Raw genomic sequence first — 27,059 nt, forward strand, 5'->3', positions numbered from 1 at the left:
CACAAACATCGCTTCGCGTGGAACCAAAACCTTTCAAAACGGAATTCAAATAGGCTAAACCTATTTCGCTGAACGATTATCTATTAACCGAGAACATTATCTACTCGGCTGGCACCGTGTAGGCCGGGATTGAGAATATTATTTAGTTAAAGTGAGATAAGTCGAACCGTTAGCTGTAACTTAGTATTTGAACTTCTTAATAAAACCAAATCTAACTATATTGATCAGTTTATTATCAAAATAAATAGTTTATTATAAATAAATATGTTAAAAAAAACCATTACACGTATAATAAAACTATTTTGAATCAGAAACGTTACGTTTACTGGTGGTAGGGCTTTGTGTAAGCTCGTCTGGGTAGGTACCACCCACTCGTTGTCTTTCTACCGCAAAACAGCAGTACTTGGTATTGTTGTGTTCCGGTTCGAAGGGTGAGTGAGTCAGTTTAATTACAGGCACGAGGGACATAACATCTTAGTTCCCAAGGTTGTTGACGCATTGGCGATATATGCGATGGTTAACATTTCTTACAATGCTGTGGGCTATGTTGGTGACCACTTACTATCAGGTGGCCAATATGCTCGTCCGCCTTCCTAATATATAAAAAAAAAACGTTATTACCATTGCGCTAAAATTGAATCTTCTTCTTCCTGCCCTTATTCCATTACGTGGGGTTGGCACAACATGTATTTTACTTCCACTTCTCTCTGTCACTCGTCATCCCAATACTTACCACTTTCATACACATATCCTTTCATACGCAATCCATCCACACCTTCTTCGGCCTCCCCCCCGCCCCTATATCCATCAACATTCATACTCATCACCCTAAAATTAAAATTAAAAATTTTCAAATAATCTTCCTCGCATCTATATAAATATTGCGAATTATTAAAATTTAAAAAAAATATTGCTGTATAATTTATAATTAAACAATTAAGTATTGAATTTATCATAACAATATACCGTGACATTAACAACGATATGAAATTAAATTAACTTCAAACATAAATAATACCAAAGTAAAAACATGACATGCGTTTGTGCTTAAGAGATTAATGTGTACGATGTGAATGTATTTAGGCTATATTTTAGCAAGTAGTGATTATGAAATCAACACCCGAGCACATAAATAATGAATAATTTTATAGCAAGCCAGCCGAACTTATTTTATCCCATTGGCCGGCGAGGTGGTCTTTCTGTGTGGCGATGCAAATGCGAGGTGTCGCTGTATTATCTCAGACATGCGAGGCCGCTGGTCACATCGATGCGTAATACGAATAAATGCGGTATGCAGTGATGTGCGGTGTGTTAGTACAGTGTAATGAGATGCTATTAATTAATCACTTTTCCTAATTATATTCTTTAATAGATTGTAATTATAGTTAATTATAACTTGTTTTCTAGACTGGGTTGCTACTATCATTTTTAGCTAGTTTCTACTTATACGGTTAAGTCAATATTGTTAGTGACAGTGTCCGTGAAGAGGGCTCCGCTGAGCCGAAACTGGGATATAACACGGAAGGTGCACAGTAGAGCACGCAGGTACGTTATATCAACAACCCACAGCCTCTCCGATTCGTACCGAAGATCCATCGCAGTATTTTAGCGGGTAAGAATCCCACATAACCCAGTTCAAAAATATTCCAAAGGCTAGATCTATGAAGCCACGTTAATTCTTAATTCTTTTATAATGTCAGTTGCATGTGAGCGGTGTATCACCGTTTTAATTTACAAATTATGCTGAGAAAACAATAAAACTCAGATACCTTTTTACATTAATTTCAGTAAATATTTAATTAAAGGTTATGCATCTCTGATGATGTGACATAATTAATATTTGACGCACGAAAGACATACAAATCTCTGATTAATACATTTTTAGTAAGTCTTACGCTACGGTGTAACAGTGGCTCCCATTATACCTCCCCGTTCGCAACTGAAGTTAAATGAAGATATATACCGCCGTTAATGTGTTTAAATGGCGTTTCTGTTATGGAACCTGTTATCACTTGCCTGATATTAATTAAAGCTTTAAATAATAAAAAAAAACTATTATAGCTACAGTATATAGTTTTTAAAAAACAATATTATGTAAATAAAATAGATTAATATGTGTGATTATATTTTTATCTGTTTAGATAATCTTGTAGAAATTGCTAATGTAATAATTATTCAACTCTTTTTTTTCTTTAAAAAAACAGATTTGACGTTTACAATTTTTTTTTTTAATTTTATCGTCAAGTATCTAAATGTTTAGTTACAGTAAGATATAGGAAACGTCTAAAATCTCTTATTTATGCTAAATAACGAAAAAAAAACATTTCCAAATAAAAAAGACGACATAAGCTCTTCTGAATCATAATTTTACAAGTTTGTATAAAGTGGAATGTAGATTCTACCGAGAACCGGCAATTTTATTGTTTATTAATAGTAATATGATATCAAGAATATCATTTAAGATATGCTAGGTATTGTGATTTAGGTTAAATTGACTTCAATTTTGTTTCAACAAAAAAACTACACAACATTTTAAGATTAGAATTTATTATTAAGTACTTCAGTTGAATATGCAAATATTTCTATTTAAATTGTAAAATTCGTAGTCTACGTAAAATAAATAAGCCAATAGTGAACGAGGTATTCATAAAAACGATCTTCCCTTTTGTTGTTGTTAACACTTCTTTGTTTAATTTTTATTTACAAATTCCGATTGAACTATAATAAAGATGTATTCAACAAAAAAATGGGCGTATCCATAATAAAGTCTCATAGCACCGCCTACGCTACAAATATTTAAAATGATAACTTTAGATTTTACGGTAAAACCAATGTATTTCAACAATTTTAAAACGTTATGCAAATTTATTCATTAATAAAATGTCTGATCTCTAACAAAGCGAATTGACATAATTATGTGTCAGAGAAGTACAAAACCATTTTGAAATATTATAAATCTGTCCATACATTTATTCGTTCCGTATATCTGGTAAAACATTTCGAGTACAATTTGCAGCGCAAATTACTAAAATTAAAACTCAAACGTATTAAAAGGCGTCTAGTATAAAATTCAGCAGAAAATAAAGTCACCCACACAATCTCGATAAGGGCGGACGCACACCGCGCGAACAGACAAGTAGTTTAATTGAGAGTTGTCGCTGGGGGGTCTTGAGGTGTTGCTTTATGCTAATCAATTCAGTAGTTTGTTTTTTACCCGCTATCGCCACTGGAATCGGGCCCTTACTTTTTATTTGGGTTCCGCACTGAACGATTGGAATATTTGTCGTCTTAAATTTTTCGTTTAGACGAGTTTTTTGTCCGTTAATTACATTAGATATCTTTGTCTTGACGTTCTGATTTTTGGTTGGGTTTTTTGAAGTGATTTCGGCTATATATTTCTTCTTAATAGATAAAAAGTTATAAGCATAAAAGTTTAGTTCTAATATTGAAACGATTTGTTTCATTGGTTCAAGCGATCGTTATGGAATCACATAAAGTTTGAGATTCGAAGATGTATGAATTCAGTTCATAATTAATGCATAAGTTATATGCAAATTCCATGCAACATAAACCGCGTACTGCAACTAGATCTTAATACTATTAACAGTAAAAAAAGCCGAGATGGAGATGGATAAAACGCGTGAATCTTAACCGATGATCGTGGGTTCAAACCCGGGCAAGCACCACATGTGCTTATTTTGTGTTTATAATTCATCTCGTGCTTGACGGTGAAGGAAAACATCGTTACGAAAATCGAAGAAGGAAAACATCGAAAAATTTCATTGAAATTCTGCCACATGTCTAATCTACCAACCCGCATTGGAGCAGCGTGGTGGGATAAGCTCCAAACCTTCTCCTCAAAAGGGAGAGAAGGCCTTAGCCCAGCAGTGGGACATAACAGGCTTATTAAAGACTTGTAAAATTTGAACTTCAATTTAAATATAAATTTATTTACTTGCGAAGCTGTATGTAAATTTTCCATAGAAGGTACAATAACTTTGGGTTCAGACACACTTTATCCTAATTTAAAATAGCAATGATAAATTCCAACATTTGACTAGCCTAAAGATTGCTTACAATTATAAAAATATGTCATTAAGCTAACGATGACATTTATAACAATTTAATTTTTTTAAATCATTCGCTAACTAATTACCCTGTAATTAACTAATTGTAATACGAAGTAAATATATCAGTTACTTAGGAAACTAAAGAGGCCCTATATAAGAATTTCTATAATATTTTTAATCAATTCAATATACAGAACCTCTTTATTGCAAAATAAATACTTCAAAATTTATTTTTTAACGGAGCGTATAATTTAGCCCTGTCGCTTTCGAGTTAAGATATCTTAATGTGTTCTCCGTAAATTTATTTTGACCATCCTTTATATATTTTTATTTACATAAAAAGATTATTTCGTGAAACATTTATGAAATATTGACGTATTTACTGGTGGTAGAGCTTTGTGTAAGCTCGTCTGGGTAGGTACCACCCACTTATTAGATATTCTACCGCAAAACAGTAGTATTTGGTATTGTTGTGTTCCGGTTTGAAGGGTGAGTGAGCCAGTGTAATTACAGGCACAAGGGACATAACATCTTAGTTCCCAAGGTTGTTGGCGCATTGGTGATGTAAGCGATGGTTAACATTTCTTAAAATGCCAATGTCTATGGGCTATGTTGGTGACCACTTACTATTAGGTGGCCCATATGCTCGTACGTAGTTCTTATTCTATATATATATAAACTTATATAAAATATTCGCAGGCCACTTCATTTATACAAATGCATGTTTTATTAAATTTTGCATATTTTTCGAATAAGGGTTGAAAACAAAGGTAATTTGTCACTTGTGTTTGTGAGTGTAACTCTTGACTGTGAGTTTAATTTAATTGTTCTTTATTGTGGAATAGGCTTATACTTTAGCTGGTATAAACTGGAAGGATCAAATGTATGTATTTTTTTAATATCCTGGTACATTATGGGTCCTTGGAGCTTTTACTACGGAAACCAGACAACTGATATATTACATATACTACTTTTCTTTTGTAAATACATACTTATATAGATAATTACACCCAGACTTTTACTGGTGGTAGGGCTTTGTGCAAGCTCGTCTGGGTAGGTACCACCCACTCATCAGATATTCTACCGCAAAACAGCAATACTTGATATTGTTGTGTTCCGGTTTGAAGGGTGAGTGAGCCAGTGTAATTACAGGCACAAGGGACATAAAATCTTAGTTCCCAAGGTTGGTGGCGCATTGGATATGTAAGCGATGGTTGACATTTCTTACAATGCCAATGTCTAAGAGCGTTGGTGACCACTTACCATCAGGTGGCCCATATGCTCGTCCGCCTTCCTTTTCTATAAAAAAAAAAAAAAAAAAAAGACTCGGGACAAACAGACATGTTCATGCACACAAATGTCTCTCTTGGGTGGGAATCGAGCCCACAAACTTCGGCGTAAAAGGCAAGTATGTACTAACCACGCCAACCGGACCGTCTTTATAAGTATTGTTCATTATCCAATGATTACACATCGACAACATGTTCTATCATATAAATTTTAATATCGTTATAGATATGTGCGAAAATTAATCCTTATTATTACTTATATCCTTAATCAAATATAATTATGCTGTTGCGTGTTGTAATGCAGTTCTTGTGAAATCAATTTGTTAATACTCAATGATATGTATCTTTTGTTTTGGAGTCATTAACGTGCTTACGTTGTATTACGGGTATAGTTCTTACTATTTCGTTCTTAAACATCGTAAGCCAATAAGGTTGCAAATTCCGAGGTCGTGGGTTCTTTCGCCGGTTCTTCTCAGGTCTGTGGTGTTTATTTCCGAGCCGGTGGTAGATTTATAACAATCAATAAGTGTAACGCTTATATATTGAGTAAAAAATTTGGCTTGGACTTGGGTCAATAAAAATTTTGTTTTGTTCTTTCTAGAGAGTTAAGAAGTAGGCAGTTTACATTGTGCTTCGGAAAGCATTTAAAACCTTTTATCCTGCGCCTGATCTCTCTCTTGTGATTGAGCGTACAGCGCTTGTATTGTAGATACACTTGTTCGCAATATCCCCTGCGTAGTTGCTTAGTCTCTTTTAAGAACGTTGGCCGAACCGGTAGACGAAATCGGGCATTTCAATTAATCATAATTAAAATTCTATACATTTTTAGAAATTTTGTAATTAATATATGCTCATGTAGCTTAGCTATATCGAAACTCGGCAAGCAAATTTAAAGTCACAGTTAATACATACAACGGACGCGACAAGGCGACTTTATTTTATACTTTTCGAAGGTGTGATATTTTAATTTTTTTTTTATATTTAGCTCAGACCAAAATACTCATAATTATTTCCATTTAATTTTGTTAAATTATTATTACGCTCAAAGAATGAAATAAATCGATCTTTAGATTGAATCCATATTGTACACATAACATTTTTTTAAGTACTTAATAGTTAGACTTATGACTCCAGTAGTGGATTCTATAAGAACTCACTCGTTTTTAATCTGTGAAATTTTGATAACCGACTTATGCTGATATACTATTTTGACGTGCGTGTTCTTGAAATATTATAACTACTACGGCCAATGTCGCATATCACTTTCTGACATTTCACGACCGTTTTCTGCGATAAGTTTGTTCTTACAGATTTCTTGAATTAACTCTGTGCCTCCCTCATGAAGTTGGTACGAAATTTTGATGTGTGTATTTTATATTATAATTGAAAACATGAGTGGAAGAAGGTGTCATGAAACAAATGATGTTTTTAAGTAATTCGTATTTTTATTTTTTTGAGTCGAATACTCATTAAGTATATGTATAAACGTAACGGATAAATGGCGTATTTACACCAATATGTACATAAGCGATTCATTAATTACGTTTGTAGCTCTTATAGTTTTTAAAGAGATGAAAGAGCTGGGGAAACATGAGATTTATAGTGACTTAAAATGTACATTGATGCAACAAAGTCACAATGTTTTAAAATGCGACGCAACCTTCAACCTTATGCCTTCAATTTTTATAGTCAAAATCGCATATCACACCCTGATATTTCATGATCGTGTTCTTAGTTTGTCCATAAGTATAGCTCTCCTGAACTCTATCTATAGTGGAAATGTGTCAGGTGTCTTGTGTCTATATCTAGTAATGATTTTATTAGGATTAAGCCACTCACTTCACTACTGTGTCAAGGTTAGGTTAGTACTAATTGGATGACACGTATATCACTGTCACACGACTGTCGGTATGTCTGATTGATAACTGATAACGGGACATTGAATAACGTCATTAGCGTTATTAGTATTGAAGCGATTCATAATTAAAAATACGTGTCATGTTTTCATTGTAAATATTTTTTTATTGACATTTGAAAATAGAATATCATTTTGTCAAAGGTAGTAAATACGATTCCAATTTTTTTTTTTTTTTTCGTCTATTATATTACGAAATTCGATAATAGAATTTTGTCATTTGTACGCATACATATTGTTATATTAGTATTTATTATATATAATATTTAAATAATGGAATATTAATAAAATAAAAACTTATAACTTTACTTATAAACGAAATATGTGGTCATCATATCCTGACTGATTTCGGCCACGGCGGCCAACCTCAAGAGATTAGCCAATTGCACAGGACATTATATAGCACAAGTATGTGCGCAAACACAGGGGCACTCTCTATTCCCTCACTCTCATTATCAGATGAGGCGGTAATCCGATACCACCGGAAAGAGGTACGGCTCTACGTGTTTTCCGAGGCACATGAGTGCACAAACTTCAACTTCGAGACTCCCGATAACTTCTTAATAGCTCGACCAATTTTTTTGTCATGTATATAATCTTGTGTTTAGTAATAGAGATAGACAATAGAGATGCGTCTTAATATATTGTACTAAAAATATCGATAGTGAAATCATATCGATTAACTCATTTACACGGCAGGAATTATGAGGTTTTCCTCGCATAAAAGTGGCGTGTTCACGGGGCACGATTGTAATATGCCGTTTTGTCGTCTAATATTATGTTAATAGGCACAGTAATAATTTTGATACGCTCGCCCTAACACCGAATCGGTCATGGACACGGGCTTTTATAGAGTAATTTTATATGTATATATAATATTTTGTATTTCTATTCTCGATTTTATTATTTTAAAAATATTTATCTATTCGATAGAATAATGCAACTAATTATTATAAAAAACTGAGCATGTTCAGTAAGATAGTAAATAAAAGGGTTTGCATTTATAATTTACTTAATGCATAAGCGTATAGAATTAACAAAAATTTTGTGATAATCTGTGCGATATCTAAAAAAAAATAATTTTAAATAGTGATTTATCGATATTGACAATTAATTAGTCTAGCACAACACTAGATCATCTTGATATGCAAAACGAAGCGTTGTTTATCTGATCGGTAACGAGTAAGCGCGGTCACACTTGGCGTTTGGTGACGAATTATTATTTTCCACTCCCCTTGAACATTTTTTTATTTTATTCCATATTTTTGAATATTTGAATAAATAATTACAACAATGATAAACAAGGTTAAATGGTTTTGAGGTAAAAATAAATTATACCCCATGCAATTCAGAACACGTGAAAAAAGTTCTACCTTTTTGCATCATAAACTTTTCGCTCAAACTTTATGATATATAAAAACATTGGATTGAAATTCGACCATTGACTTTTTTAATATCATCGCGTCAAGAGTTTTTATTTAGTAGTTGAGCTTTGTGCGAATCGGTCTCGGTAATTATCACCCACACATTCTTGCAAAACAGCAGAACTTGGTATTTTTATGTTCCGGTATGAAGAGTGAGTGAGCCGGTGTAACAACAGGCACAGGGGAAATATCTTTGTTCCAAACGATAGAACTGAAGGCGACAACACTCACGATTGTAAGGGGTGGTTAATATTTCTTACAGCTTTTAATTTAACTTACAAATAATAGGCACACAGCTTAATAATAATAAAATAATTGTATACATACGATAGCTAAAAGTAATGAGACAGAGTATAATTTCCGAGCGTCTTATTATTTAATTAAAAAAAATATTTACAAATGCATATATCGACATCTCACTCGTCCGCACTATTTCGATGTACTTAATACTTAAAAAGTGATATTCGCGTGTAACACAATTTTTTATTCATAATTTTTTGATTTTCACGGTGATCGGCCGCGTTGATACCATTGATTTTTCGCTACGGGCACGCACTGGCTCACTTAATTCCTGATTTAGTACCGCATCATATTTTGATAAGTATTTTTAATTTGAATAAATTATGTTTTAAGCGTGCTATCGGTGCGTAATGGCCGGTTTAATCATAACCGTGGTGACTTTATGCTAGAATGTCACAGTTGAATTTTAGGCTGTTTTGTGCACGAACTTTCGTGGCGATTACGAAAAAAAAAAAACGATAAAGATGTCACGTGTTTTCATATTTCGGCGCCGCGCCGATCGCTTTCCGAGATTGCCTTTTTTACGAGTCGAAAATCTTTTATTGTTTTTTTTTATATTATTTTTTTTCGGCCCTTTTAAAGCTTTGCTACTGGTTTTAAAATGCCGGTTTATTTATATTATTGCGTTCGTGCTAAATTTATTGTGTTTCGTTTTAAAGTTAAACCGCCTTCGTGATTAGATAAAAGGCTGTTTTTTTTTTAATATTTATGTTTATTTGCAACAAAATTTCTATTTTCGTTCAGTACTCAAACAAGTTTTTTTTATACTTGTAACACCTTCTATTTCATGCCTGAAATATTAAACTTTGTCACGAGAGATTAAATAAAATTAGGGACACATTAATATAGCACTAGATTAAGCATTATTTATTAGATACAACAAATCTTAGCTTGGCATAGTTAGATTGATAAAATAAAAACTTATAATAAGTAGGTATTTATCATCCACATAATTTTATCGAGACATTACGACTCAACCACATTACAATAACTTGTTTAAAATAAATCGAAATTTAAATAATATTTTTTTTTTGTTTCAGATTCGCGCCTCAAAATGCCGCATACAGGTAACCGAAATCACGAATTCGTAAAACAATCATCAATCCACATCCACCCACGCATCGGCGAACCTTAAAGCGAAATCCTAAAAATCTTTACGAGAGCTCAGATCTTAATTAACTCGAACGACAACATTAAGAAACCGAAGCTTAAGCATTTTACAAGATTTTACCTCACGCATTGAAATCATAAGCGTTTCAAAGAACTCTTATCGGTCGAAACCATTACGAGTAATTAAGAGAATCGAGTCGAATCTCGTATCGAGATAAAATCGGATCCGTATCGGCCCACCCGGGCAATGCCGGGTTTCTAATTCATTATACATGCTTAAAGTTACATTAGCGCTTCGAGGTGACTATCCATGTTACTTCCTTGTGCTTTAGTGTTCATTATGCTGTGATAAAGATAATGTTTGTTCATTTGTTTGTCTTATTATCAGGGTTTTGTTCTATGGATATAATTGTCAAGTATTTCTTTGTTTTTTTTTTTACTTACTTAGACTTACTTTATTTTTGAATTTCTATAGAGTAGCTCGTTAATATGAAAAGCGTTAAACTTTTGAAAATAGTTTAAATAGTATCTTGCTTCAATATTCAAATACGTGGTTGAAAATAGAAACAAATCATAAATAAAATTCAACCAAGATAATAAAAGGCAACACCAAAGACACGAGCAACATGCGGAGATTTGTTCTAGAAAAATCTAGAAAACTTTTCTTTTATTTACATAGTTTTAATTGAATATTAGAACCCGCACCTTCTCGGATTACAAACATGTTCTGCTATTAAGCAATATATTCAATACAGTGACGTCACTCTTAATTAAACAGCTTTTCTTAATCTTCGACTTAAGCTGGCAAATTGTCTTGTTAGCATTTGACAAGTAAATTTTTTTGCTGGTAGATCTTTTTGCGGGCCCACCTAGGTGGGTACTTATCCACTTATAATGTATTCTACCGCTAAGCAGACCTATTTAGTACTGTTTTGTTCCGGTTTGAAGGGTGAGTCACACTGGCTCAGTGTAATTAAAAGCACACGGGGCATAACTTCTTAGTTCCCTAGTTTAGGGGTACATTGACCATATAAAGAATGGTTAATATTTATTACAGTATCAATGTCTATGGGCGGTAGCCACTAACCAGCAGGTGGCTCATTTGCCAGCCTACCTACCATTTATAAATAAAAAAATAAAATATGATACCTGTCTAGAATTAGAACATTAATCTGAACATATTTTTTTATTAAAGAAATAATGTTTTTTTTTTCTGGCGTTTATCTACGCAAAGTAATAATAATCAAGTTAGACTTCGATCGTCGATACTAATATGAATCCAGTTTTTTTATAATAAACACGAATTAAAATCGCACCAATTGTCTATGGTCAATGAATATTTAAAGTCGTTTCTCGTTCTAAACTGGTAGTCACAAAAATTTAATTATCTGTAATAAAATTTATAATTTATCGGACTCATATTTGATTCGTTTAAATTATACCAAAGCGTTAAAATTATCGTTGATTTCATTATGAATAGAATAATATTATGAGATCACACACGAAGCTTCCGACTAAGCGAAATACTTATTATTAAACTCGTGCTTCGTCCTCGAGATTAGCAATTCTCCCACATTACTAATCTCTTCGGACGAAGCACTTCGTATAATTATGATAGAACTTCACGTACAGGTAAGTTCGTTTAATCATTAATTATAATTTTCATTTCTTACATTCGTATCATCTGAATACACAATTGTTCTATATACAAATTAAGAGAAAAAAATAAAAATATTTTATACAGTTATTTGTTAGAACATTTTACCCAAGAATAAATTTTATCACATGTTTATTATGTCATCTCAGGCGAATTACGACCATGAACGTTAAAGATACGTTTGACATCAATGGACTAAATTGCCGTGAAAGGTTTTTCGCTTATCACTTATATGAGCAAGATATTTTCGTTTGAAATATACCTACCAATTCATATAAAGAACGAATAACGTACATCATAATAATAAGTTAAATGAAACGAACAAATACTTAAGCATTTATTTGTCAAAAAAATGGTTTGGTCTCTTGTTAATGGCACGGTATACTGCTTACGGAATTTATGTCAGATTATATCATCGTCAAAATTATTAAACAACAGTGGCAAACGACACTAGTAACTATACTTAGATGCGGACAGACAAAATAACACACACATATATATATACAAGTAAAAAAAAAGAAAAAGACTATTATTATTGAAGAGAAAACAATCAACTTCAGATAATTTTAATGTTATTTTGTAGTCCGGTATTTTTTACGGTCCTTCAATTTACTTCTAATTATTTTTAATCTGTATTAAAGACAAATATAATTTTAGTACTCAAGACGAAATCTTGGATCTTTGGAGTCGAAATGTAGTTTAGCACGAACCATATCTATACACGATAAACATTCTATGTTTATATGAGCTTATAAAATTATATATTGTAACGAATACCATAATAAAAACAAGCATGTAATGATAACATCACACATGAATTTTAAATACGGTTATATAAAAAATTTTAAAATATTTATCGTTCTATTCTATCAAAGTACATATGTGACGAGATTTTTAGATAATTTAATTATTTATTTACATCCTCAAACACTCCTAAGGCTGAGAAATCACGTATCGAACAATGTGATCTTGTATGTTCCGCCTGTCGCCCTCGACGCGTCTCCGTTGCTTCACGCCAAATTACCTAGACGGTCGTCAATCGTTCGATTTATATAAACACGATTTTAAAACTATTTCACTACTCGCTATAAAAGTAAATTTCATATTAAATTAAAATTTGTGAAATTATTTGACAAATAAATCGTTTGCTGACTGGCTGTGCTTAATTAGTCTCCACTACAAATATTTACAATAAATTAAATGTGTTTGTTGGTTTATTCGGTTTTGTTACATACATGTATGTGTATCATACACATACAGTGTCCCTAACGTCAGACGGATCGTTTTTTATTTTTCATAAATATATTTTACGGACTCGAGAATGAAGTAGACTATTTCTTACTTACATATATATATAATTATATTATTTATTATATATAATTATATTTATTCAGAATAGCAACTCAATTGGTTCAGCTCACGATATTCTATTACTCTAAATAAGGGTTTTTTAAAACTTTATTTTAAGCACCCAAATCTACATATATATTTTAATTATAAAATAAAATTGGGTATAGTTAAGAAAGCTCAAGTATTAAGTTAAATTTATTTAAAAATAATATATCAAGGATAATTCCGTAATTCCGTAACAGCCTGTGAATGTCCCACTGCTGGGCTAAAGGCCTCCTCTCCTCTTTTTGAGGAGAAGGTTTGGAGCTTATCAAGGATAATATAATTGTAAAAATATATTGTCTATGGATATATTACATCGAAGACACATTAGTCATATATCATGATGTACTGTCATATATCATGATGTACTGTCATATCCACCTTAATATTACGTGAACCTCCAAATAGCGCGGTTAAAATCAAATGAGCCCGGCATCAGATCGAATTTTCTAGTTCGTTGTTTACAACTGTATTACAATTTTATATCGTAAGCTTTTATGTTTTATTGTAATTAATTGAAATGGAAAAAAACCCAATATTTTGTGCGGTCGTAAAGTCAGATTAGGCAACGGTGCGAAATGATTGAATTAGATCAATTATATTCTTAAAATTATACTATGAATAAATTTATAGTTAGTTATGTGGGATATCGAAATTTGAGAGAATTAAAAAAAAAACTTTGTTCTCTCTTAAGAGAACTTTATATATAGCTCTTAATGTTCGATTGATTTTAATTTTATAGTTGAAGAAAATATATAACATTTTTAAAAATCGAATGCGATTAATTTTTAAAATATTTACGTATCTGTATAAAGAATGAAAGAGCTATAGAAATATTGTAAAATTTTTGCCCTTTCAGAGTTAAGATTGTATCGTGATTGTGTAACGTGAACTTTATATTCAATTTTTAATCGTAACCACTATATATGTTGCTTACTTTACTCATATTGGAATTTTAAAGTGAATACGGCAGTTGTCTTATATTGACACATGTGCGGTTGTAGCTTTATACGTCGCGTCTGCTCCGCTTGGTCAAGCAGATGTGTTCGATCACTTATAAGGCAAAGGTTAAATATATTACCGAAAACGATAATTAAAAAATACATAAATGACATTATAAGAATTATTAGTTATCTTACCCACTTGTAGGAGCGCAAAAAAACACAAAATTATTATTGTTTTAATTACTTAATTAAGTTATACGAAATGTTTAATGTTAGATATTTGTTTAATTCAATAAAAAAATATATTAAGATGGGTATTGAAGTACAAACTTACGCGCTTTATTGAGCATACCGCGAGGGTAACAAAGTAACCGCATAACTAACGTATCGCACTGCTGGACACAATGTGATACTTGCTTACAAATTAAATACATAAAAATCTGCGGTTTTGAAAACGATATTCGGTATAGAATTACGTGTTTTATCTATTGGGCCGTCTGACCTTTGTTTAAGTATAAAATATTGTTATTTTTGTTAGGGCCATTGCAATGCAATATTTTTTATGTTACAATCTCAACCGATTACACCAATGGTGACAGTTCTGAAAGGAGAATATTTTTTTTTTTAGAATAGGAAGGCGGACGAGCATGTGGGCCACCTGATGGTAAGTGGCCACCAACGCCCATAGACATTGGCATTGTAAGAAATGTTAACCATCGCTTACATCACCAATGCGCCACCAACCTTGGGATCTAAGATGTTATGTCCCTTGTGCCTGTAATTACACTGGCTGACTCACCCCACAAACCGGAACACAATAATACCAAGTACTGCTGTTTTGCGGTAGAATATCTGAGAAGTGGGCGTTACCTACCCAGACGAGCTTGCACAAAGCTCTACCACCAGTAAAGTCGCAGAACATATCACGTACAACTATGGAACACAATAAGCTCGCCAGACTGTTGCAGTCTTGAGGCACGAGAGTATAAATAAATATTGCTAACTTCCAAACTTAAATCTCTTTCAGATTGGGTCTGGAATGGCTAATTAGCCAAAAGTTCACCCATTGTAGTAGACAACCATTTTATTTTTTATCCTAAACAATTATTTACATATCTGTATGTTTGTGTTGTAAAATAAATTGTAATATATGAATTATAAGCTGACCACACAACAACAAGGTTATTAGTATATTTCACTTTGACATTTTATTATATTTGTAGATAATTCAAAAAAGTTATTTACTCACCACGCAACTTAATCTCTTAATTAGCTGTTTATACAAAACTACACCTGGAGTTTGTTAAGTTAACATATGCAAATATTGGCGGCACATCGTAAGTGTAAGAAATAGTATTTTTTTCTTACTGACGCAATGTCTGTAGGCGGTGAATATCTTATGACAAATAAAAAAAAAGTATTGTTTTTGGATAAATTAATCCCTAAAACTTAATCTTACGAATCAATACGGCATCGGTTGCACAGTGGCCGCTGATTTTATCTGTAAATCGTATCTTTATCTCCCATATAAATGTCTGTTAGATGAAGCGTCATGTCACCCACTTTCGACTTTCTCTAAGCCATAAACTTGATTATTAGTCGAGTTATCTGCTTTGACTAATTTAAGTTTGTTGGTTTAATCGATAATGTATCGATTTACATAGTTTATTGATTAATTATCAATCTGTTTTTCCACTTTAAAAATCACATATTTAAACGTGGAAATCATAATTATAGTAATTAAGAAGATTAATTAATTAGATATTTCCATTTGAAATAAATTTACATTAAATATCATTAGAAATAAATGTTTTTAAACACGCATAGTTTGTTGTAAATAATAAACAAAAAATTAAAAGAAATTTAATTTTAGCAAATTTTATTCGGAATATTAAGTAAGTTAAATACAAGCGACTGTTTAGTTAAACACTGATCCATCTCTTTCTGTCATTATAGATTTGACATTCGAAAGAAAAAGCAAGTTTATTACACTTTTTAAAAAATGAATTCATTTGGCGGTCAAATTATAACAAATTACAATATTTAGTATCCTAAATTGTATTGTCATCAACGCGTAAAGTCCAGCTGGTAAGATTGAGTGGAACTATTTTAGAACTAGCTGTAAGATTTGACCCGCAAATATTAAACAATCATGTTAAAAACAAAGTGAAAAAAGTGTAATTTTATTTTATTTCGTTCAAGTCAGGACATTATCAAGTCTACTTTTTTACTGGTGTCATGTATTTACACCACATTTTTTCAATCTTGAGACACTGTGGTTTCAATTGGTTCTTTGATAACTCATGAGCTTCATACACCCTTGTCGCTTTTGGCTTACTGAACTTCAAATCTTCGTAGTCAACTCCGTGTCTTACCCAAGTTGTTATGTAACCTGACCCTGTAACAAAAATGTTGCAAAAATTGCTAAGACAAAATTGTTGTACTCTAAAATAAAATGTAATTTGTCACATTACATAATCATTTGAAAGTTTTTTATTTACTAGAATTTTGTTTTTCTTTTTTGTTGTGTGCTGTTGACCGCTCTCAGAGTCTAACCAACAAGGTAAGAGTTATGACAGTATATAATTATCTGTCTAAATACATGTGCACTTTATATTATTTACTGGTGGTAGGGCTTTGTGCAAGCTCGTCTGGGTAGGTACCACCCACTCATCAGATATTCTACCGCAAAACAGCAATACTTGATATTGTTGTGTTCCGGTTTGAACGGTGAGTGAGCCAGTGTAATTACAGGCACAAGGGACATAAAATCTTAGTTCCCAAGGTTGGTGGCGCATTCGCTATAAGCGATGGTTGACATTTCTTACAATGCCAATGTATAAGGGCGTTTGGTGACCACTTACCATCAGGTGGTACCATATGCTCGTCCACCTTCCTATACTATAAAAAAAAAAAATGTTCCTTCACTGGTATAGTTCACTACGACGATCATCCGATACGACGAAGACTAGAGTGAGACCCAACGCGAGTGTAAGCTGTCGAGCCACGGAAGTGTAAATTTTCACAATAAAAGTGAAAATATACAAATATATATTGATTTGTCGATATGTGTAGTACCTTTTATATAATATTAAAAAAAACTGTCAAACTTACGATTATAGTTCTCAATAATATCGGGTCTCAATGTTCCCACCGTATAGAACTTTAATTTATCCACAGCAATTTTATAATCTTCGCAGCGACATCTATCCATTTACAAAATAATATGCCCATGAAAAAAAATATAAACTTATAAAAATAATATCAAAATATTAATATTGACAGAAAACGTCGTAATAACAAATGAAAATATGTCGTGCGTTATAATTGGTAACCATATTAATAATCTATAAACGTTCTCAATAAAAGTATATCTAAGGAGTTTCGTTTATTATATTTCTGTTAATTAAAAATTTATTTCAATTAATCAAGAAAAAAATTCTGTTTTCGTTTTCACGTTCTTTGTTATCTACATAAATGTAGAATACTAAAAAAAATCTAACAAAGTTCTCGTTTTTTTTCATATTATATTATATATATTATAATTGCTTCTTGTGTTGCTTTTTTATGACAATTAAAATTATGTACTTGACATTGACAGAATATTTTACGCATTTCAAATGTTATTATACATAAAATGAAGGATTCGCGTACTTGAAACTGTTAGTTTTTTTTTTGTTTAACGACAATGTAGTATTTATTTTCAGTAGTTCAATATATATTTAAATAAATAAATATTTCAAACAATATATCCTATAAATATTATGTCAGTACAGAGATTTTTTATTTCTATAAATTAAAGTTTAAAAATAATTAATTAATTAATTTGAGTAAATTTGTATCAATTATACAACAGGATTTTTACCACAGATAAATTTAACTTTGTAATAAAAGTTGAAATGTTTCAAGGAGACAAAAAATGCTTTACGTCAACTTGACGTTTCGAATACAAATAGGGGTATTACGAGTAACAGATGATATAGTTATATGAAAACTTTTTCTCGTCACATGTAGGTAGTTACGGCATCCACAATCGCATAATTAGCATTTTTGCTTCATTTATTGTGCATTTTGATAAAGTTTAGAGCAATTTTTAACGTATTAATTGGCAACAATTATTATTCTTGTTTCTTATACAAGCGTTCATAGCATCGTTTTTTTTTTTCTAAAAACGAACAGTAAATCTTCTTTATTCCCTTCAAGTTACACAAACTTCCGTAAAGACATAAAGGTGCGTTTTAATTAATCTTTAAAAATATTTCGATTTAATATTATATACTACAAAATACGTTCTGGACTATAACCTTAGAATGGTCCATATAGAGACGATCTCGTCGTGGACAAACCGACAGAATACTATCCAGACCAGCCCAGGAATCCAGAATAAAAAATTTAAAAAAAACGCAATTTAAAATTTCAAACAATCAAAATACCATACTATAAGCCGATAGGAAGTTCGAACAAAGACACGGACAACATTTCTGTTAAGACTACAAAAAATATATAATAATAATAATAATACTAGAATATTACCGTAACATACATATATATTACACGTAGATATATTAATCTGTATGATTTGGTCTAAAATTTATGATTTGGTCATTTAGTATTTTCACTTATTATATAGCTCGGCTCTTCCTTACTTAATTTTTATAAAAATAATAATAATAAATTTGTAATGTGTATTTTGTTCTTTTTATTTTAATTTTGTATTTTATACAAATGTCTGTATATAGCTTATAACTAAATATTTAAACGTATATAAGTTATTAAAAAATATATAATAATAACGTGCCTTGCATATGATTTTATTATTTTCATGAATTCTTTGAATTTTACAATTAATAAATTAGTATCTCTGGTCAGCCTATTTGCATATAGATACTACATAATATTAATAATTAATTAAATGCATTAATTTATACAAAAAAAAAAAAACGTTCGAAGATTTCACGCCGTGCGTGATATAACACGAATGAAGATCATAAATAAATTTATCGCTAAACTTGAATAACGACGCGATAACATGTTAATAATCTCGTACACATGTTTAATTTTACAAACTAAATTACCTATTACCATAATTTTGTTAGAAGATAACTCTTTCATCGATAAATATCATTTAATATCTGTAATAATTAAAAAAGTCTCTTTGGACTAAGATGCTTCATATTATTTTGGCCAGTTGCTAAAACATATGACTCTCAACCTGAAACCCGAAAATGACCACTCAATTGTCATACGGTCTATTTGTATCATGAGAGCCTCATGTATCGGATTAAATCCGGTAAGAGAAATGAGCCTTTACTGGTTTCATTTCAATTTTTATGTTTGATACGACATAGATACAAATGATCAAAAATGTTTGTGTGTCTGTTGTACACGAATCATGTATAAGCTCCTAAATGGATTTTAAAGAAAATATATAGTATGTATGCATGTATGTTGCAGATGTAATCTTAGATTAACATATATCTAATATTACCCCAGGAAATAAACGAAAGAAGTCAAAAAACTGTCTTCATAAATTCTTCGTGAACAAATTTCAGCTACAAATAATAAATATTATGTATAAATATAAATGTTTATATGTATCTTTGTGTATGTATTGTTTACATTTATATGTATACAATGCACTCGCCCGTTAGGTCCTGCCAGCATCTTAATGCAGGGTTGTCTGGAAGAGATCACTACTCGAGTGATAAGACCGCCCTTGCACGCATCATGTTGAGGTCCATAATTTTATTTATATAACATGGCTTCTCTTGAACTTTTGTTTTTCCTTTTTTTTTTACTTGTGTTTGTCTTTTCTTTTTTCGTTGTGAGTGTGCAATAAAGTTATTTAATAATAATAATAATGAAATATTCATAAAAAAAATAATATAAACTGTCTCGAATAAAACAATCAATGTAAGAATATACCTTCTCCTCAAAAAAAAAAAGGAGAGGAGGCCTTTAGCCCAGCAGTGGGACATTCACAGGCTGTTACGGAAGAATATATCTATGTCCTATTGGATGAAATGATTGCTAAATTGACCTTAAATTCAAGGAATCCAAAAATCATCGCTCCCGTTCCCTAACACCGTTGTAATTGACGGAGCTATAAAATTAGTCACAGGTTGTAAAGAACGCAATAACTTGCGCGATATACGAGCGATATTCTTTCGCAAAAAATCGTTTAAATAACCTTTTACGATGCGATTGTAAAACTGGGAGCATATTAGCGTTGATCGGACGCGCGCAATACACTTCTTTAAGAACCTTTCCTCGAAAGGTATATCGTAAACTTGTAATATATATTCAGTAGACATAGTTCTTATGACAATAAACAAAGAGATTATAAATGTGTAAAGCTAGCTCGAAACAACGTTGTGAGGAATCGCTTCTCGAGTGCTAAGATTTTGTTTTGAAACATAATTCACATTGTTATTAATGATGATTACGAATGGCCGATAAATTATTCGTTGGTTTCGATTAAGTTAATTTTTACTAAAATTAATATATATGTTATTACATCCGTAGTATCAATCAACAATTATGAATGTTTCAATCAGATGAGCGGAACGCCTCGTGTCTCGTCCTAAGACTTATTTCAGATAATATTTTTGGACCTAGTCTAGGCTAGTCGAGAATCATAGCGTTCTTGTCAAAATCCTATCATTATTTACTTATTTTTCCCGGGACGTCTAATAACCTCAATGTCTGTTTGTTCTGAGTCTGGGTGTAATTGTCTATAATATAAGTACGTATTTACAATATAAGTATGTATTTACAATACAAAAATAGTATATGTAGTATATCAGTTGTCTAGTTTCCAAAGTACAAGCTCTGCTTAGTTTGGGATCAGATGGCCGTGTGTGAATAATGTCCCAGAAAAAAAAATGCAAGTACTCTAGAATACAAGTCTGTGCCAAATATATAAAATAAAAGTTATTTTGATAAATATAAGACTATAATTAACGAATTCAAGTGTTCCAAAACAAATCGAATACGTAGTAATTGGACTTTCTTAATTCATCTTTTACAACTACCGTGACCCCACTCCTCTCGGGCGAAAATAAACTTTATTGTGTTAAGTTTTAAGTATACATCACCTTGACAAATTATATCAGTTCAGTAAGAGGAATCGTAATGCGAGAAAAGCAATTTGCAACCGTTCGAATCGCGGTGGTTTTGAATGACAATACCCGTGAAATGGTGTGGCGGGTGTGTTAAAAGAAATAGCAATAAATACAAATCGTTGCAAACAAATTACAACTCTAATTTTATGATATTAAGATCATAAATCGCTCGGCTCGCGTGTTTTATTACTTTACGATGGACAGTAACGGTAGCCGTTAAGTTCGGAAAGGATTTAATTCTAGAATTTAAGTTGTTTAGAAAATCGACTTGCTGTAAAGACTGATTAATCATTAAACTGTTAATAGAAGTTATTTAATGATCCACCGTAATGTTACTTCACATTATACTTATTACTATTTTATTCTGTGACACTAAATATTTTTAATAATAAACATGAAGCAGAAAAAATAGACTAATTAGAAAGATTGAAATAAATATTAAGCACGACACTGGTTTGTTAAATTCATGTAGTTTATGTTGATTTTAATAAGGCATAAACTTTACTTAGACTAAACTTATTTTATGAGAAAAAAATGCATAACGTAATGAAATATGTTTACCTAACTCCCCTCCCGACTTCAACGGCGTCCTAAGCCGAACTCCGGCCTCACAGGAGGCGCCCTTAAAGCGTCCGTTTCTCTTGAGCCCCTTGTGTGGCTCCCAACATCCGGCTGAGTTCAACTCGCCCATCCCGCCCGGTGACGCTGTAGATGCCATTAGGGCCAACAGCAACTAGACAGTTCAAAAAAAATTTACCTAACTATGAGATTTTAATGACACCGCTAGGTAGCTAGCACCGCTAGATAGGTCGTAATTTACGACGGTGGTACCACTGTACTCGAACCAACCCTGGGTACTTTTGGTACTGCTCGCTGGCACGGATTGAAATGAGTGACGGCTTTTTCTAAAATTTATTATGCATTTAATGTCCATGCCATACTAGTAGATACCTAATAATTTTGATCGACGAGTCTTGTGTATATTTTTTATAGATATAGGTTTTGTTACATTTTTCAAAACAAACATGTAGCAATCATATAAAATTTAATAGGCTTATTTTTTTAAATTACATTGTCAAAAACATCACTATCATAATTTAACATTAAGTCAAATTTGAAAATCGAATACACCAAAATAACAATATTTATTCAACGGCCATCACAAAGTTCATATAATCGTTGTTCAGGTAGGAAGGTATAGACGTTTGCATTTGGCAATCAAATAAATATTAGTCCAAACGAGACAGGTGTACCGCAAAATAACTCAATGAGACCTTTGTTTCCAATTGACAGATAAATAACCTCTTGCTAATGAACGTAAATTATGATTGTGGGTTTTTTATTACTTTTAGTTTACATTTGTAAATTTTTTTCGTCTATTCGTCGTTGAAATATATTTCGTAATAGCTATTGACGAAAGTTTTACACATTCCAATTTTGAATTCAAGAATTTTAATACAGTATAATAAGTATTCACATTCCTATATCGTACTAATGTAGATATCGTCGAATAGATTTAATATTTTGTGTATGTTGCTATATAGTTCATAACTTCATAACTATTATTTACGGCGTAATAATGTTAGGGAATTAAATGATAAATAAATCCTTTGATTTTAGTTCTTCCTCCTTCTTTAAGCTTTCAAACGTTTACATAACTAAAATATATTTGATCACTTTAAAATAATCATTTCCTCACTATTCATACCTAGTACTAGAAGTAATAAAGACAGCGCGATTCCAGAATGTGACAGTTTCAATCAACGCCATCTATCGTTACCGAGTAGTACCTACATGCGCCATTATACAGACTAAGGTATACAATCTAAAAGATCTTTTTTCAAGCAATTTTGAATTGTCATTTCATAATTTTAATTTTAATGTAGATTCTACCGAGAAGAACCGCTAATAAACTCTGTAGCTATTTTTTTTAATAATCAATACTATACTTCTAATGATTAGATATAATTTTAAGCATAATTTTATGAGCAATATTTCAAAAAAAAAAAATTAAGATTATATCTTTTTAATTTCACTTTATTTGTTTTACTAATGCATGGATAGGTTTAAAAATACTTTTTAATTAACATCAGATGATGGCAACTTCGCAATAGTCTATGAATAAAACAAATCGAATTTCAATTTAAAATAAATATAGACTATAAATTCAAAAGAAAAACACAAATTAGAGTGACAATTGATAATAATCGTTTCTTGCAGCGCAATTACAAAGATTCAGAAATCGTTAAGTTTTTACAAAGAGTTACATCTTATTCGTTTATTCATAAGACGTGTCTCCTTTCCAGGCCAGGCAGGCGTGAACCAGCTGGGAGGCGTGTTTGTAAACGGCCGGCCCCTTCCCGATGTGGTCCGCAAGAGGATCGTCGAGCTCGCCATATTGGGAGTCCGGCCATGTGACATCAGTAGACAGCTACTCGTGTCACACGGCTGCGTATCGAAGATTCTGACAAGATTCTACGAGACGGGCTCGATTCGACCTGGATCCATCGGCGGTAGCAAGACTAAGGTTAGTTGAGGCTTTTTCTTAGTCAATATAGAGTTTGTTTCTTAGTCATTACTTATCTCATATTTATCTCAGAATTAGAAAAGAAATAATATCTTATCCTTGTGACGAAAAAGATACATTGAATAGATTGCAAAATAAAACCTATCCTAAACTTTACAGTACGTGCGGTTCGTATTAAATATATATTTAAAAAATCAACATAAGTACCTATAATGAAACAATAACAATTGTGCAATTTTAACAAGTTGAATCTACTACTTAAGTTGGCTACAAATCACAAAATCGAATTCTACATTGTACAATTTATATGTAATTTTTAGTTTATATCAGAAAAAAAAAGATTATATTCATACAAATTTATAAATATTAAAAGCAAGGATAAAAATAAAATAAACATTGCAACCGTGGGGATCGTTTGGAGCGGCGAATCGAGCGGGTCACGGCGGCAATCAGGTGTAATTATAAACTATAAAATGACCTGCCTTTCGGCTTCTTATGGTGGCCTTTCGACACGCCCGGCGAGCAGCGAACTGAACGTGTGAGGGTTCCGTACTAATTAACGTCACGTCCATAGTAAGCGCTACAACGTGACGCGAAGTGATTCGTAATAGAAAATAGATAGATTATTTCAATGAACTTATGATACGAATCTAAATATGAATTAAATAATAATTAATACTGTTTTGTACTTTAGTTCGATTTTTTCATGATACGCATTTTATGATAATCGGAAAAGTATGAATCATTTTCATTTTAGTTTATTGTATTTAAATAGCAATTGAATGTATGACTAACGTTACCAATAAAAAAAACGTTTTCAGACTGTTTTTAGTAACTCGTTTCTCCATCAATGTATCCCAAAACCGAGTGTGTGTAAAAATCGCTCACAATCCAATGATCGTATTCACCGACCTCACTAAATTCGGTACGCCAATAAAATCTCCATTTTAGTCGTATCACAAACGAACGCCGACGTCAGAAATTGATTACAACAAAATACTTTGAATCACCGAATACTTTTATTGATGCTGTTATGGGAATGCTTAATTGACTACTAATCAACTATATATTGCATGTATCGAATGATTTCTGAACTCGACAACAAATAACTGAACTGAACTCATATTGAACTATACATATAAGGTTAATTGCTGAATGTCCGTTCGAAAATTTCTTAAATAAAAATTTTATGCTTATAGCGATATATTACTATTCATTTGCCAATTTAATTTAAAAAAAAAAACGTATGGACATATTTAGACTCGATTGCTATTATATATTATATATTACACCTTCTTGTTTTAATTGATTAGTAAAAGGTCCACATTATAAAACTCGTACTTTATAGTAGTTTTTTATTCAATGTCAAGCACTAAAGAGTATTTATTTATCTACATTTAAAAAAAAGGATTCTTTTAAACTTTTACCATTTTGAGAATTTTTAAAATTAAAATATAATAGTTATTTTTAATTAATTTAAAGCAATGAAATACATAAATCAATATTGGAAAAGGTCATCATAATATTATACTTATAATTATTTAATTGGTACCATCAACCTTCGGCTTAATACCTAAGGTTGCGAATGGCACCTTGAATTAGGAACAGGGATTATGATATTTTTATAATATTTTTATTAGTAATTCATTTATCTGACAATAAAACGCAAGTGTGGCGATTAAGTTACCTTTTTCATGTGAACTAATACATTTAATGTAAATCAAATCAAGCGTTTAATATCATCTTGACTGTCTCGCTGTTAGGTGTACTAAGCTGGTATGGCCGCCTAATCCGAGGCTCTAAATTCAAAATCCCGGTCGGGCTAGCAGAGTCATAGCGTTTTTTGACAAGAAATTCTCAATAGCAACCCGGAGAAGCACGTAAATCAGTATCATTTAAACTCTCTCTTTTTATAATAGATATATTAATAAAGAAACTCTGGACAGATTTACGCATACTCTTTTCTTTTCAGAGATACAAAAAATTAATTATGTTTTTTTATATAAGGCTACCATGAAAAGTTGCACAATGTGATTTATTGCTTAACAAGTTAACTATCGCCTTGCTAAAACGTACCAATTATCCGGTAGAAATAATATAACGCGTTTTAACTAACCCGACCGCGACGAATCCACACTGTGGGAAAACACGCTATTGCTTATATTGTAACAAATATTTACCGCTATAAACATGTGTTACGAATAGCGAAAATCACATGAAAACTTACAGAATACATTCGTTTATCCCATTAAAATAACACACGCTAATTTAGGTTTAATTGCTTTTAGTAAACGTTCGAAAACCGTATGAATTTATTTTTAAAAATAACCGCCTCCGCTTTAGATCTGAAGCCGTAACGATTAGAGCGATATGACACGCTTTTTCTTTAATAATCTGTGGTGATTACAGAAGCGTTTATACTCTATATCGGTCGAGCTTCCATTTGTTATAATTCATAATTGTACTCGGCAATCAATCGATTTCATCTCCGTAATAGACTCACGAAGCATTTATCTCACGAGCATTTAATTTTTCAACTTTTATTTTATGATGTTTCTACTTTTTTTTTTTTTTTTGTTTTGATTTTTGATGCTTTGATGTTTTCGGAAGAATTTATATACTGTACTATAACAGTATAATTTCAGTTCGTAATTTTATTTAAATTAAAATGCTCATCTACATATATCTATGTATTTTATCGTTAAAGGAAGTAACGGAATATATTCGTTTCAAATGAAATTAAACTAATTGTATCTCTATTATTTAAATTATATCCAGGAATTTCTTCGGTGATGGTTGTAATTTTTTTTTACTGTTAAAAGTAAGATATTTTCTTCGCTTTTAAAGATAATTACATATATTTTAATACAACATACACTTATACTTTTCTTCGCGTAAAAGCTTGTTTCTTTGCATAATAGCTTAATGTCGTAGTTAATTGACACCAACACGCGACGAGTTACGTTTGTAATGGTGACAGATTTCGATTATTCATGAAATTAATTATTTGCCATTAAAAAAATATTATGATAAGTATTCTTAAAGCCCCGTTTATTGTGATTAATGTATAATTAAGGTTGCGCGCTTCTATTTTTCACGTTGTAAATTCAATTATAGTCCATAAACATTGCCCACAGCTGGGCAAAGGTTCTAATCTCATTTTGCAAAGGAGGATATGAAGGATGCAGCTTCAATGCGGGTTTTTATTCAAAGTTTATCTTCATCGCTTGAACTCTGAATGAATTGTTACTATAAACTAAAATTATGGACGTAAAGAATTAGTGGTGCTTGCCGGATTTGTATCAGC

General features: G+C 31.6%; 1 protein-coding gene across 1 annotated transcript in view; it reads left to right on the top strand.

Moving 5' to 3' along the window:
- LOC126777561 (paired box pox-neuro protein) overlaps positions 1-27,059 on the top strand; it is a 58,740-nt gene that overhangs the window by 14,009 nt on the left and 17,672 nt on the right. Inside the window, exons 2-3 of the mRNA XM_050500622.1 lie at positions 10,039-10,065; positions 23,532-23,752. Coding sequence (XP_050356579.1) covers positions 10,053-10,065; positions 23,532-23,752 — 234 coding nt within the window. The 5' untranslated portion in view covers positions 10,039-10,052. The remainder of the gene's footprint in view (positions 1-10,038; positions 10,066-23,531; positions 23,753-27,059) is intronic.

The sequence above is a fragment of the Nymphalis io genome, chromosome 23, assembly GCF_905147045.1.
Source record: "Nymphalis io chromosome 23, ilAglIoxx1.1, whole genome shotgun sequence".
In the NCBI taxonomy this organism is placed as follows: domain Eukaryota; kingdom Metazoa; phylum Arthropoda; class Insecta; order Lepidoptera; family Nymphalidae; genus Nymphalis; species Nymphalis io.